This window comes from Brassica napus, chromosome C8, assembly GCF_020379485.1.
Source record: "Brassica napus cultivar Da-Ae chromosome C8, Da-Ae, whole genome shotgun sequence".
NCBI lineage: Eukaryota > Viridiplantae > Streptophyta > Magnoliopsida > Brassicales > Brassicaceae > Brassica > Brassica napus.
Window position 1 is genome coordinate 30,213,365 of NC_063451.1, and position 15,614 is coordinate 30,228,978.

General features: G+C 33.5%; 3 protein-coding genes across 3 annotated transcripts; 1 reads left to right on the forward strand and 2 right to left on the reverse strand.

The window, feature by feature from the left end:
* Positions 1 to 3,637: 3,637 nt before the first annotated feature.
* Positions 3,638 to 5,093, forward strand: LOC106446232 (cysteine protease XCP2). The gene is made up of 3 exons (XM_013887939.3): positions 3,638 to 4,168; positions 4,254 to 4,630; positions 4,711 to 5,093. Exons 1-3 carry the CDS (start codon positions 3,685 to 3,687, stop codon positions 4,924 to 4,926), a joined length of 1,077 nt encoding a protein of 358 aa, XP_013743393.1. The 5' UTR covers positions 3,638 to 3,684; the 3' UTR covers positions 4,927 to 5,093.
* Positions 5,094 to 5,250: 157 nt separating this feature from the next.
* LOC106449663 (probable inorganic phosphate transporter 1-8) lies at positions 5,251 to 8,627 on the reverse strand. The gene is made up of 2 exons (XM_013891394.3): positions 7,540 to 8,627; positions 5,251 to 6,215 (listed from the first exon to the last, which is right to left on the reverse strand). Exons 1-2 carry the CDS (start codon positions 8,226 to 8,228, stop codon positions 5,291 to 5,293), a joined length of 1,614 nt encoding a protein of 537 aa, XP_013746848.2. The 5' UTR covers positions 8,229 to 8,627; the 3' UTR covers positions 5,251 to 5,290.
* A 188-nt stretch (positions 8,628 to 8,815) lies between these two features.
* On the reverse strand, positions 8,816 to 10,968 carry LOC106446233 (RNA-binding protein 24). The gene is made up of 5 exons (XM_013887940.3): positions 10,311 to 10,968; positions 9,948 to 10,080; positions 9,740 to 9,857; positions 9,518 to 9,560; positions 8,816 to 9,410 (listed from the first exon to the last, which is right to left on the reverse strand). Exons 1-5 carry the CDS (start codon positions 10,518 to 10,520, stop codon positions 9,153 to 9,155), a joined length of 762 nt encoding a protein of 253 aa, XP_013743394.1. The 5' UTR covers positions 10,521 to 10,968; the 3' UTR covers positions 8,816 to 9,152.
* Between the last annotated feature and the right edge of the window lie 4,646 nt (positions 10,969 to 15,614).

Here is a 15,614-nt window from a genome sequence, read left to right on the forward strand (position 1 = left end):
AAATTAAATTAATGGAATGAATATGGATAGAATAAGATGAATAACATTGGTAAAAAATGGAAATACAATCATTCCATTTATTCCTTATCAAAATTATAAATGAGTATTTATAAATAGTTTTATTTGTATTATTTTGAAATAATTGTAGAATTGATTAAATGATTATTCCATTACATTCATGTTAATGGTAAAAAAATTTTATGGAATAATAGAATTAATCATTTCACATCATTTTATTCCAAATTAACAATCCAGTTGGAACATTAGCTAAAGTGACTTTGATATAAAGCACATATTTAATTGATAAAATGTAGTTACAGTAAATAGATGATAAATATAGTGATCACAAATATTTACTTTATTATATCACTAAAATTAAGTAACAAATCATGTTTATGTTAAAATTCAGTATCATTTTTAAAGTAACAAATCATATTTGTGTGGAGTCTATATCTCCCAATTACTTTGGCTTTATATCCTCTTTATGACCCTGTATTTATTTCAACAAACATTACTTCATAAATAACCTTTATCAAAACGTTATGACCAATAATTTAAAAAATTTATTAGTCATTTGTTTGCTAAATAATTCATGAACTCATCTATACTATTAAAGGAGGATCATATTGTCATTTTTACCTTAGTCTGCTTTTTTTTACTAACATTGCATGTTTCATTAAGGGCAATCAAGTAATATTAATAACACATCTATATTGGGCCATTTTTTCGGATCCAGCCCACTGTCCACATCAGATCTCTCTTGGGCCATTTGGGCCGATTAAGAAATCAGATCAAATTCTCACATTTTTTTTTCCTTTGGGCCATTTAGTCCAAGTTCAAAAAAAAAAAATTTCAACCATTCTTAATTATTATTTTTTCTTTTCTTAATATAATTTAAGCATTCATAAAAAAAAATTGATTTTTTCATTGAAAAGTATAAATCTTTATTAAAAGTATATAATTATTTTTATTAAAAATATTAACCACATAATAAAATTAATTTATCAGAGTTATACCAATTTAATTCATTAAAAAAATAAAGTTTAATTTTTTTTAACATAAATAGTCATTTAAAATGAAACACGATAAAGAAAGATAAAAAATTTAAGTCTTTTATAAAATAAAACACAAATATACGAAATATGACATTTACTAAATATTTCTCAATTGAAAAAAAAAAAGAAAATAAACCGGCGCTTTGAAAGCGCGGATCAAAATCTAGTACTCATTAATCACAAGACTTATTGATATTATATTTTTATCACATACTATTTTTATTTTAAGCTTATTTTATTCTAATTATTGATTTCCAATTATATAAATATGATATATTATACTGCAGTCCATGTTTACTAGAAAGTACAGAATGTGCTGGATTTTTCTCTAAAATAATTTTTAATTAATAGTTTCGAACTCTAGTAATTATCTGCCAACATTAGTAGTACATTGGTTTATATTACGATTGAAAGTTCAAATCCACATAATGTATATATTGTTAAAGAACAAATTTACTCATCATATAGGTTTCCAGCGTTCAATTCCCATAGAAACAATTCCGATAGTTTACACCAAAAAAAAAAAAACAATTCCGATAGTCAACATACTTATATAGCACCGCTTACAGACTGATTATCACTAATTGGAATCCTTTTCCATATCACGAATTGGAACCTTAAGAAGTTGACACAATTACCTACATATATAATTGAAGTATTATTTTATGCGATCCCAATGGCAGAAGAGACCAAAAATAAACAGCAATGAAGGTGAAAAAAAATTTCTAATACATTACGACCAGATCAATGTGGAACATGCAAATACAGAGGATCCACGTTATAGATCAACGCTTCATTTGTTGTCCAAGTTAAAATCAATACGCAATAAACAAAAAAGATTTACAGCTTTTCTGTCACATCGAATGTAATATTTTAGTTTTCAGATGTCACACTCTGATGAGTCGTACATTGTTGGGAGCTAACAATTCATACAAATAATGATTCTTTAAAAAAATGAATCATTTATCTGTATGAATTGTTCCCCACCAATGTACATGAATTCACAAGTGATCATGTGGCTTAATTATATATTAGCTCATACTTTTTACATAGAACGTACGCACAATGGTTGGATGTACAGCAAAATTGGGGTAATAAGATGAAGACATTTAGGAGAAATTTGCTATAAAATAACGTTAAATCACTATTAAAAAGAAAAAGGGTTATAATCAAGAGACAGATGGGGTAAGTGCAACGGGAGATGAACATGGCGTTGTGAGAGGGCACGTGATAGTTTACTATTAGTGCTTTGTCACTTCCTCACGCATCTTTTTGTGCCCTACCAATTACTTCTCCTCTACTACTACTCCACTGCTCCCTCTGTATTTTAATGTTACATATTCTAGATTTTTCACACATTTTAATAAAACACATTAAATTTGCATATTTTTTTGTGTTTATCTTTGTTTCGTAATTTTAAGCCAATAACAATTCAGTAAATGCAATTAAGTTTTTTGAAATTTGCAATTAGTTAATAAAACATGTCTTGAAAATGTAAAAAATAGATTTTTTTAAAACAATTTTTTTTCCTAAAATATGTAATATTAAGGAACAGGGGGAGTATATTACAAATAAATACTCCATTAATTTTTTTCAAAAATTCAATAATCATTACATTTATCCATGTTTTTTCTAGTTTTGTTACAAGCTGGTAATTTTATTTTTCTTTGCGCAAAGCAAGTTGAGAAATAATATATAACGTTCTTTCTTTTAATACTAATAGATAGATCTATATATAAGACCTAAAGAAACATAGACAACGGTCTTATTCTTGGTAGAGTTCGTGCTCCCAAATCATTCAACATCTCCGACCACGTGTATCCACCTCAAACGGATCTTAAGACATGCTTTTTGTTTTTGTTATTCATTTTTATAGTATTTGTTTTTGTATTTTGTCCCAAGTACAAACTAACTACCAACTATTATTTTTATACCAAGTATTTATTTCGTTTATACAAGTAGCTAGATGTTCTGTAAAGATAGATCCAGTGATTTTTCAATTTGAACTTTCATATGATTCATGTTTTAAATGATCAACTTTATGATATACATGGTGTGTTCATAGTGCTTGGTGGTCATCAAAATAAAGTAAGGTTTAGGTAAGAAGATCTGATCCTCCTGACATTGTTATCAGATATCTTGGTGGATTGACAGGTCAAACTTTGTTCTTTACAGCATAATAATTTTAAAAAGACAAAAGAAACACTTCACTATAATCTCATGTTTTATGAAGTATAGATAGCCTGATTAAATAATTCTTGGGGACCAAATATCATTCCAAAGGCCCATCTCCAAATATGTGGGCATAGAATGGACTTGATTAAGAGCATGACCATTTATCATTCCAAGGGCCTATCTTATTTATTCAACCTCTAGCCCAAGTAGAGGGTTCTGGTGCTGCACAGAACTTGCTAAACAAACATATATACATATTACTTGGAGTCAAAGTTTCTTCAGGGGACACAATACTAAGCTTAAAGACACAGACTGTATACAAGATCCAGATTCAGACAACTTTACTCTAAAGCAAAAAGATCAACATCTATCTATAACTTCAGCCTATATAAACTAAACCCTTCTCTTCCAAATACTCCATCAACTAACAAAGTACAAACTTCTAGTTACCCTAATGGCTCTCTCTTCTCCTACAAGAATCCTCTGTTTTGCTCTTGCCTTATCTGCTGCATCTATCTCCCTCTGTTTCGCTGCTTCCAACGACTTCTCCATCGTTGGATACTCCCCCGAGGATTTGGAGTCTCATGACAAACTCATCGAACTCTTCGAAAACTGGATCTCCAACTTCGAGAAAGCTTACGAGACCGTTGAAGAGAAGTTGCGTAGGTTCGAAGTTTTCAAAGATAACCTGAAGCACATCGATGAGACTAACAAGAAAGCGAAAAGCTATTGGCTTGGTCTCAACGAGTTTGCGGATTTGAGCCACGAAGAATTCAAGAATAAGTACTTGGGGCTCAAGACTGATATAGCGAGACGCCAAGAAGAAAGATCTTACCAAGAGTTTGTTTATAAGGACGTTGACGTTGAGGCTTTTCCTAAATCAGTTGACTGGAGAAAGAAAGGAGCTGTGAGCTATGTCAAGAACCAGGGCTCTTGCGGTAACTCACATCTTGGACTCTGATGTGTTATAGTTTTAAAATTTTCATTTAAATTTTAATATTTTTTTTTTGAATTGTTACGCAGGAAGTTGTTGGGCGTTTTCGACAGTAGCTGCAGTGGAAGGTATAAACAAGATTGTGACAGGGAACTTGACAACATTGTCTGAACAAGAACTCATAGACTGTGACACAACCTACAACAATGGCTGCAACGGTGGTCTCATGGACTATGCTTTTGAATACATTGTCAAGAACGGGGGCCTTCGCAAGGAAGAGGATTATCCTTACTCCATGGAAGAAGGAACTTGCGAGACTCAAAAGGATGAATCTGAAATGGTGACTATCAGTGGGCACCAAGATGTACCTATAAACGATGAGAAAAGTCTCTTGAAGGCATTGGCTCATCAACCTCTCAGTGTGGCCATTGATGCCTCTGGTAGAGAGTTCCAGTTCTACAGCGGTGTAAGTACATTATTAAACACATGATCAAGTAAATAATTAATCTTCTTGATGTTTGAATCATTTTGTTTTGGTATATTAAGGGTGTCTTTGATGGACGGTGCGGGGTTGATTTGGACCACGGTGTGGCTGCGGTTGGGTATGGATCAAGCAAGGGTTCGGATTACATCATTGTCAAGAATTCTTGGGGACCAACATGGGGAGAGAAGGGCTACATCAGGATGAAGAGGAACACTGGTAAACCAGAGGGGCTCTGTGGAATCAACAAGATGGCTTCTTTCCCCACCAAAACTAAGTGATGAAATCATTTTATCTTATCTGCATTTGATCATTATCTTCATATCAATATGAATATTCATTGTCATGAAATTGTCAATTTATTTGTGTTTCCTTTTGAATTATGAATAGAAATGTTGTAAGAACTATGAGAAATAATAAACTGAATATAATAGTATGATTTAAAAAATAGAAACCATAATCAAACTGAAGAAAAACAAAGGAAGACTAGGTTGAACAGTTTCATGGGTAGAAAGTACATAAAGAAAACAAAAGAAACGTACATTAAACAGTTTCCTGGGTCAGAAGTAATTGTAAAAATAAATACAAAAGTGGTTTCCTTTGTCTACTAAACTTGAACCGAACATGAGTTTGGTATCTCGGTCATCATTGTGTCTGAAGCAAAGTGCTTTCCGATGATTGTCCGTCAACAATATGTGGCTCATCTTCACTCTCATCATTGTTAACTTGTTCTTGTTGGTGCTCATTCTCCTCTAACGATCTTCCCATAGTTTCCTTGGTGAAGAAATACGTCACGAATATTCCAGCAATGCAAACTCCACCAAGTATCAAGAAAGCAGCTCTCATACGGTTCATATTATCGCCATCGTCTGCCTTCTCCGTAGCCCACAAGAACCCAACAGTGCCCACAATAGCCCCAAGCTTACCCGCGGCTCCAGATATCCCGTGACATGTCGACCTAAACCTAGCCGGAAAAAGCTCAGCGGGTATGATAAAAGTTGTAGTGTTGGGACCAAAGTTAGAAAAGAAAAAAACCAAACCGTAGAGAACCATAAAGCCTTTCTTTGTCTGCTCATGCTTCGACCAGTACCAAGTGTACGGTATCCCTGCGACCAAATACACAACGGCCATGAAGAAAAACCCCATCATCTGGATTTTAACCCGACCTATCTTGTCGATGAAGTAAACTGTGAACCAATAACCGGGAATGGTGGAGCAAGCGGCTATGATGGCTCCTAGTTCCGCCACTCTGAAGGCTGCGTCGTAGACATTCTCAGCGGTGGAGGAAGAAGGTTTATCCGAGTAGTGACTGAAGATTTGGGAGAGGAGGAGGTTGCTTGTGTAGAAAACAACGTCTACTAGGAACCAATTAACAGATGCGGCAAAGAGGTCGCGGCCGTGGAGGCGGAGGAAGCGAAGGGAGAAGAGTGTGTATGAAGGCGGCAAAGGAGGAGGAGGAGGTGGTGGTGTCTCCGTCGTTGTTTCATCAGAGATATCATCAGTTATTGACATGACTCTTTCCATGTCTTTTGCTGCTTGGACTATGTTGTTTTCCACAAGTGCTGTGTATCTGCATGCATCAGTACAACTTTTAATTAATAACCCATAATTTATGTAAGATTTTCTATACTTTCAAAATCTAGTTTTTGTTATTTTGACTTTTTATTTATTTTCTAATGAATGCCGTAGAGACTAGAGTGTTGGAAGAACTGGAGTACGTGTGGGGATAATTTTAAATACTTGAAATGAAAACTAATCAATGGATTAGCTGGATCTTATACCTGAGGTATATAAAAATATTAGATGAAAGAAATAATAGAGGATTTATAAATAGTGTAAATATATGATTGGTGAAGACTTTTTTAGTTAAAATGATTGGTGGAGACTTGGAATAGCCAATCTTGAATACGCAAGGATAAGATGTATACTAGCTGGTAAGGTATATACCACAGTATTTGGTATCCATCCGAGTATCCCTTGCAAAGTCAATGAATCATTTGAAACAAATCACTAATTTGCAACCTTCTAAATCATTGATCTATCAGTACCCTAGCGGTTAAAATATACATATAGCTACACTTTTTTAAGGAATCTGATATTTTATAGAAAAAATATCTAAAATACCATCAAGCTATGGTTCCAAACCTACCACTTACTCTAACATTTTTTTATAGAATAGAAAACCTTTTCTATCTTCAATTAATTAAAAATCCACTGAAAGCTCTTGAATTCGATCATAAGTCAGGTATATATATCTGTGACTGATCGGAAAACTTGTATAAGAATAGTCAATTACAAGAAAATATTCGTTAATGACAAACAAATGATTTTCTTTTGAAATACAATGTATCTAGCCAGAGAAGCTTTCACAAAAAAGATGATTGGTTCTACTTCTAATAACTCGTATAACAACTCATAAAAATTTATTAGGATAACACTTTTTAAGTTTTTGTTGTAAAATATATATTTTTGTTTTTATATTTTTATTTTTATGGTTAACTAATCTAGATTTAAAGTTTAAAGTTAAAAGGTGGAATTTTGGGATAAGATTTCAAATTAAAAAAATTAAAAAAAAATATTAAAAAAATAAAAATAAAAATAAACTATTTTGGTCATTTTTATAGTTATTTTGTGATAAAAACTTAAAAAGTGTTATTTGAGAGAATTGTTTATAATTTAATCCTACAGAATGATATTAGAAAATCTAGTAGCTTTTAAAATTTTAAATGCGAGTCAAGTAGCCAATAAAAATATATAGTGAGACGAGAACGTTCTGCATTACGTCCATTCTGATTTGTGATTGGATACATAAAATATATTAATGCAAGTAAAAGGAAAATATTGAAAATAATTTAACTAGTTTATTAGTGAAAAAAGATAAGTTCTGGACGGACCTTGCGGTCTCAGGCATCAGCATTCGCCAGTAAAACGTCAATGCAGCGGGAAGAGCACCTATCATTAGTATAAGCCTCCACGCCACGTCAGCTTCAGGCGGAGCCTCCTCCTCGTCCAATGAACCACCGCCGCCACCTCTTTTAAACGCCACACAAACAGCCATCGTCACGGCTGAGCTCACAAGAATCCCCAACCCTTGCATCGAGAACACCGCAGCTATAAACGCGCCACGCGTCCTCTTATTAGCGAACTCGGACATTATAGTAGCCGAGAGCGGGTAATCACCACCGATACCCAAACCGAGAATAAACCGGAAAAAACCGAGACTAACCATAACACAAGACCTCCGAGTGGTGCACACAGAGAAGCCACAACCGAAGGAGCTTATGATCATGATGACGAGACAAAGGCCGTAGACTCGGCGACGACCGACCCGGTCGCCGAGGTAACCGAACACGAGTTGACCCGTCGCTGTCCCGAGGAGAGCGATGGCGTAAGAAGTGGAGAGAACGGCCGTGTTGATGGAGTCGCCGTGGTAGTAAACGTGGCTGATCATTTTCATGACGGGCGCGATGCAGAAGAGGTCGTAAGCGTCGGTGAATAGTCCCATGCCTGCGACTATGATGGCTTTGAAATGGTACCATTGTATTCGAGCTGCGTCTAGGGATGACAATACCTTTATTGGCATCGTCTTTTTCTTGATCTGTGATTCTGAATCCAGAGCTTTTGTTTTATCGTTTTTCTTTTTTGGAGTTTTTTTTGTTGGGAGATGAAAGTGAAGACAGGACAAAGACTACTCTTTATAACAAACATGTTGCTGTCTTTGTTTTGCTGTATTTTTATAACTATGAGCATGGAATATGCTTGTTATTTGACTCCGAGGAAGACTTGGTCAGTTCTTCCTATTGCCTTTTGTGTTGTCACGATGGACACAGCATTACATTACATTACATTGTTTGAAATCTTCCAGCAGATTAAACCGGAGTTAGTCGAGTTCCATTTGGTTTCGGTTTGATTCACTGATGACAAGAAGTAACTAGTAACAGCAAGTAGTGCTTCCGTGAGTTTACTCTCACTTTTAGTAGCATTTATCCAAGCAATTTTTTTTTCTGTAACGTGAATTGATAACTGTATCTTAAAAAATGATTTAAATGATGCTCGGTTTAACTAGTTCTTGAATCTTTAGAAACCAAAACAAGTAGTTAACGAAAATATACAAGAAAGATGGAGTTAACAACAGAGGATGATGGTAAGCAGAAGATGGAACCGGAGACAGAAACAATAAGAAGATCCTGATATAACAATTTATCATTTTAGTAACTGTACAGACGTGTAAAAGAGAAGAGTACAATATATGCAAAGATATGAAGCTAAGTGAGCTCAATACACATTAACAAGGACATTAAAAAAAAGCTACCTAACAATCTTCTTACTAACACACACACTCCTATGCCTTGAGAAAGTGTGAAGTAAGAAGACTACTTTAACTACCAAAAGAATCAGATTTTGTGATTCCACCATTCTATATATGCATCTGTACATCTTTTAAATTTATATACATATATATGCTATATCTTTGTCTACCAAGCTTGTTACGTTGATTGAGTTTTTTTCACCCTGTTGTTTGATCAGAACCGCTACTCTGCATATACTGAGGATGGGACTGCGTTGGGGAAGGACCTGCTACAGCTGAAGGGTAGGGAGATTGCATATGACTTCCTGGAACTGAATAGCCCTGTACCGCTGTATAGCCATGACCAACAGGGATGTTTTGACTCAGTTGCCCGTATTGGTAGCTCGGTGAGTTAATTCCCCCAGGCGCTCCATAAACCTGAAGGTACTGTTGCCCAGTGTAAGGACCATATAAGCCCTAAAACAACATGAAGAGAACGACATGTGTTATATATAACCGAAGTCGAAACAGTTTTAAATGCTTAAATAAACCAAGAAGAGGCTGCAACAACTTTAGAATCCTACCTGAGATTGTGAGTACATGTACTCAGGTCCATATGGTGTAACCCTGAGAGAACACCAAAAGGAAAAAAATAAAATTAGAGACAGGTTAGTAAAGTTTTTGCTAGGTACTCAAAGAGTAGCAGTTACACAACCATGGCTAAAAATACATATCCTAGGAAAAGAAGACACTAAATTTGGAGAAAACTTCAGATCATTTTGTAAACTCCGAAATGTGTAACTCACCCATAAGGGTACATCACTCCTTGCTGGTAGCTATAAGCAGGCGTTTGTTGATACGGATGGCTTCCAAAGAGTGAACCGCGAGGAGCCTGCACACTTCCAACGTACGGAGAAGCAGGTCCTAACAAACAAAAAACCAACGTAATATGAAAAGGTCTAAGCAAGTAATGCAAGAAAAAAGGTACAGATAAAACAGAGAAGCAAGACCAACCAGGAATATTGGGTAGTGGAAGACGAGGAGGCCTCCCAAGAGAAGCGAGATTACAATTCGCACGTCTGCCATCTATAATAGGTGTTGGATCAACACAGGCTCTCCTAGCAGCCTCTGGATCTCGGAAAGTCACCTAAGAAAATCCTCCATACAAATCAATAACAGAGCATTTTTAAGTCATTCAACAATCTTGAAAATGGCGTAACGAAACAGTTTGTAATCTGCAAGCCCCTAAGATGGCATTTACCAAAACTATTAACTCTAAAGCAAAACTCACAACCCATTTATCTCTAAAGCACACTATGGAAGCAGAGGGAACAAATAAAGCAATGAAGGAAATCACACAAAGGATAGGAAACTCACAAAGCCGTAACCTTTGGATCGACCAGTGTTCTTATCGGTAATAACGACGGCCTCGAGGATCTCACCGTAAGGTTCGAAATGACGACGAAGAGTGTGGCTTTGAGTCTCCCAGGCAAGGCCACCAACGAAGACCTTGGTGAAGGTCGTATCACCAAAAGGAGAATTCAAGTAGTGAAACCCCGAGGAGCCCGGAATCGAATGATACGCCATGACTAGAGGTATGCACAAGAACCGATTCTAACTAAGTGGACCCGGTAAACCCTATACGTTAAATTTGTATTCTTGGAGCTTAAGAGAGAGTAAAGGTGAAGAAGAAGAAACAGAATAGATCGAATTGTAATCGGAGATTCTAGGGTTTACTTTGATCATGAGAGAACAAGTGGGGGAGAGAGGGAAGAATCAGTGTGAAAGGAAAGTAAGGTAAGGATTGTTTCTGGGAATTTTACATTGATGATGATGATGATGTTGGTGTGATGATGCGTGATTACGATTCATGAATTGTTATTAGAGAGAGTTTTTAGTTCTTCTTCTTTGCGAATGGGTCCCGCTCAAATCATCTCATTTACGCTATGTAATAATTACTGCAAAGATTGCGTGTTCTGAAATGTGCAATGTACAGCTACTAAACTGTAATGTTTCTCTCCTTGAAATTAACATACGTTTTCACTTTTTCATGTATTTTTGTTTCTGTTTATTACTCCTTCGGTTCCCGAGATTAATACTACCTTCATTCCTAAATATATAATGTTTTAAAGAATTTTGATGTTGTAATATATAAAAGATGTTTTTATTTTTCTAAGTAACATTTTACTTTATTAAAAACTGCGCAACCAATTATATTTGATAATCTATTTTGTAATTGGTTGAATAACATTGATTTTCTATACAAAACAATGATTTTTTTAATATGCGTGTTTTACCTAAATATCTTATATTTAGAAACTGATGGAGTATTTTCTAGAGTATGCACGTTGAACTGATGGAGTATTTTCTAGAGTATGCACGTTTATTAAGAATTTAATCAATGTTTATAATTTAATTTATTCTATACTTTTCAATAACTTTTCACCAATAAAATTTAATCAATTCAAATATTTTTAATTAATGTTCCTTAAAAATATAGAAAATCTATCTTCGTTGAATAAATTTTTTTTAAAAAAAATCTCACTTTCGGAAAAAACGGGAGTAGTTTATTTAAAAATTGTTCAATCTCTTTCTTTTGAATCTCCCAACTCCTTCAAAAGGTTATATACCGTGTTGTACTTTAGAATTTTTATTTTTTTTGCTGGATAGAAACTGAAATGGATAAGCCTTGTGAGACCATCTACCTACTAAATTATAATATACAATCAAATCAATTAAGTTAGGAAAAGGACTTTCCTCGGCAATGGTTATGTGTACCCGTAATTTTTTTTAGATCCTTTACGCTTTTTTGGCATATAGTTGTCGTAGGAGTCTAGACATATACATATATTGTCCAATAGTCAAGTTCGAGAAAAAGAATTACACCAGAGTTTCAAAGAAACATAAATATCCAAAATACCCAACTCAAATTCACATGATACAACTTGATCAAAACCGAACTGGATGAACAAACATCAAGCAGCTAGCAGAGTAACAAAACAGAAATGCGAGAGAAAAAGACATATCTGTTAATAGACCATATGCTTCTTCTTGATATTAACTTGGGAGGGGCCTTTTAACGGCCACGATCAACATCTTTGGTTAGAGGATAAGATGGGAGAAACCGAGGAAGAATCAGCGCGACCACGAGACACAATACTATTACAACCACCCATGACCAGAATGAGCATGAACAAAGCTCGAGACACAATTAAAACCACCAGTTGTGAGCAGCATGAGAGTATGAATCCTTAAATAAACAAAGCTCGCGAAGCCCATGGCCATTTTATTAATAAAGTTGACCCGTAACATTAAGAAGAAGAACAACAATTACGAATGGTGGTTGGAAGGTGGAATATATATTATATAGTTTTTATTGTATTTATTAAGAGCACGATAAGATTATCGCAGGAGATTAGTGGGTTTCTTAACAAACTTTATGGTCTGGGTTCCACAAAAATCTTTAAAATCGGTTCTACAAGTTGTGAAATAAGGATCGACTTTGGTCTGTTTCTTGCACTGTCCGCGGATCTCATTGACACGTGGCGCCCACAAATGGTGCGTTTGTTAATTTTTTTTAATCAAACAAAAAAAAATAAAAAAGTAAATAAAAAAATTGAGTCTTTTTTTTTGTTCAACTAAGGATTTCATTAAACTTAATAAAACGGCAGTTTAGCCCACTAGGGGCCCATTACAAACTGAAAGTAAAGATAAACGGAGAATTCTTTTAGCTAACTCGTCGGCTTCCTGGTTCTGAGTTCGTGGCAGAAACGTGAAGGAGATTGAGTTAAACGCAGAGGAGAGTTGATGGATGTCGGTGATGATTCCATAAATTTCCTATGGTTATAGTGATAATCACGGTCTAAGAGCATGATTATTGAGGGGTTCTTAGAGTGAAGTTCTTAGCGGAATATAAGAATCTGTCTCTTAACTTTTAACTAAAAAAGCTAAGAACCGGTTCTTAAATAAAGATTTCTCATAAAGATTATGAGGTCCAAAAGAGTAAAAGGGTGGGAAAGTGGTTTGCAGTTTTGGTTTCGTACTAGAATTTAAAATTTTTCTAAGGTTGGAGGTTTTAGAAGGTTTATCTCAAATTTAAAGGTATACACTTGATGTAAGAAGGGTTTTTTTTTATGAATAAATTTAGCATTCATTCAAAAAAAAAGATAATGGAAACTTCTGGTTTACCGAGTTTTGACTCTCTCTATCTCTCTGTTCTCTCACTTAAATATTTCACACAGAGAGAAGAGAAAAAATCAAAAGTTTTTCTTTTGGTCTTCTGATCATTAGATCAGATATTTACTTCGGCTTTGTCCATTAGCTTTTCCGGTTGCGGATATAAGTTCGGCTTGTCCAATTTTGTTGTGTTTTTAGCTCTTCTTTTGTTCTTCACTCATAATCCTCTTGATCTAAAAATTTGATTTTCATCTCATTAGATAAGCCCAACTCTTGATACTGAGTTGGAATCAACCTTGCGTATGTGAAGAAGCGAAGTATCCATGACGGTCAAGATTAGAGAGTCAGAATAAACTGGTGAGATTCGATGCATGGATAGAAGAGTCGGAGCTGCCGTATCGGTTTGCGTTCTGACAAATTTCTGTCTCGGTTCTTATTGAAGCTCTTCGCCGGAATAACTCTAGAGGATGGAGAATAATATCTTGTTGATTGGGCGGTGACTGAAGGAGAGTGGAGCGAACAAGCAACTCAAGCGAGCCGGATATGGTGAGCTATGTTCGACCGGCGTGAAGTTTCTGGCCTGGGCTGAATGTATTTTAAGTTTAACTTGAATTGCTTGTACGGTTTAGCATGTGGGCTTAATATAAATGGGTTGACGAAAAAAAACTCCTGGTCTACGCCGATGATTTTGTTTGGACGCCTCGTGTACCCATCAGTGGCAATCTGCTTACTTGCAATATAACTATAGTTTCATATCTATTGAAAAAATATTAGTTAAACACTAATATTAATATAAGACTTTGATCTATACCTCTGCGCGAGTGTTTAGTTATTTTGTAAGGAATATTATTTACGATTGTGGCCAATTTTTAATACTCTATCTTATGGGTGGGTAAATAAAACGAATTCAAAAAACATGTATAGAATCTGACCCAATAAAAATAAATTGAACTGAACTGAATCCAACATAAATATCAAATGGATATAGTTTTATTATATTTTGGATTATGAGTTTTATCTAAACCAAATCTCAATCTGAATAAATATCTTGAAAAACTTTTTTAAAAAAAAGAATCTCAATAGATACTTGTACCATACCTTAATTTAGTCTCCAATAAGTATCTAAAATACTTTAAAATAATAGACAAGTAGTATTGAAGTTGAGTTGCAATATGTATTACAATTTGACGTAACTTGCAATAAAAATTATGAGATAAAAACTATAAATTTATGTGGTAAATTTTGCAGTAGAAATCATACTTACCATTTTAATAAAACTGATGGCTGGTAATCTTTTTGATGTATAAGTTGCAGTATAGCTTTTAATAAAATAAATATAAATGTAAATATAAAAATATAATAATGAATTATTCTTATTAATAACAAAAAATTATTAACCTATTTAAAAATAAAAAAAAAATATTTTTAATATGTATAAAAATAAATTTTAACAAAAAAATAAGTTGCAATATATATTTATCTAAGAACTGTACTTACTAATGATATTGTTTATCCGATGTCAATAACAAAATAATTTATAAATTTCCAATCCAAATAAAATTTACAACTAATAAGATTATGTATAATAATAATGTAAAAATTAATAATTCAAAAATAGGAACAAGAAAGAGAATACAAACATTTGACTAACACAAAATTAAGAGAAGTTGTATAATATTGTTAAAAATATTTCCAGAAATAAGAATAGGATATTGCTATGATGGTTTTGGAAATATAAATAATAGTTTATTTACAAACAAAAAAATTCCATAACGTATAACATAAAGCGTTTCGTCCGTGGAGTGTTTAGGATTTTATTATTTTCACTTGTATTTTTGATAGAAACTTTAATTATAACTATAACTCAAATCTTAAAACATAGGATTGGTCATTATGTTGCATTAAGTTTTGATCTAACAATTTTATGAAGAACGTAAATCAAAATTGTAACTCAACCATAATACATGATAACTCAAACTTAAGATCAAAAAATTAAATTTAATGCATGATTGGTAACATTTTTGAATTATATATGAGTAACACCTTTAACTCAAACTAAATCAATGTTACTACATCTTACCAATCAATGCCTAAAGTATTTATTACATAAATAATTAACACATATACTTAATTTAATATATATATTTTGGTATTTGGTCAAAGATTAAAGTTTATATATTTTGACATGTTTATAGTTTCATTAAAGTTATTTTCATCCTATTAAGTATTAATTGGTCTCAAAATAATAAACCTTTAACTATTACTTAAGTAAAAAGATAGTCTTATTAAAATTATGTAATGAAATAATTTCATAAATATTATTGAATTCTATTATAAATTAGTATTAATTTAATTTTTATTGATATTAAAAAGAAATATTATAATAAATATTATCGTACATAGTAATTAATATTGTTAATAACTTAATATTTTTTGGGGAAGTTTACTTTTGCTGTCAACTTGAAGAGGTGAGAAGGCTCTCTACACCCATTCGATCTCATAAAA

What these genes read in the sequence shown, in the direction of transcription:
- LOC106446232 (XM_013887939.3), top strand. Translation starts at nt 3,685, where the DNA reads ATGGCTCTCTCTTCTCCTACAAGAATCCTCTGTTTTGCTCTTGCCTTA. An exon ending in CAAGAACCAGGGCTCTTGCG is followed by an intron (nt 4,169 to 4,253) that starts GTAACTCACATC and finishes ATTGTTACGCAG; the next exon opens with GAAGTTGTTGGGCGTTTTCG. An exon ending in AGTTCCAGTTCTACAGCGGT is followed by an intron (nt 4,631 to 4,710) that starts GTAAGTACATTA and finishes TGGTATATTAAG; the next exon opens with GGTGTCTTTGATGGACGGTG.
- LOC106446233 (XM_013887940.3), bottom strand. Translation starts at nt 10,520, where the DNA reads ATGGCGTATCATTCGATTCCGGGCTCCTCGGGGTTTCACTACTTGAAT. An exon ending in GATCCAAAGGTTACGGCTTT is followed by an intron (nt 10,081 to 10,310) that starts GTGAGTTTCCTA and finishes GGATTTTCTTAG; the next exon opens with GTGACTTTCCGAGATCCAGA. An exon ending in GGAGTGATGTACCCTTATGG is followed by an intron (nt 9,561 to 9,739) that starts GTGAGTTACACA and finishes GTGTTCTCTCAG; the next exon opens with GGTTACACCATATGGACCTG.
- LOC106449663 (XM_013891394.3), bottom strand. Translation starts at nt 8,228, where the DNA reads ATGCCAATAAAGGTATTGTCATCCCTAGACGCAGCTCGAATACAATGG. An exon ending in CTGATGCCTGAGACCGCAAG is followed by an intron (nt 6,216 to 7,539) that starts GTCCGTCCAGAA and finishes TGATGCATGCAG; the next exon opens with ATACACAGCACTTGTGGAAA.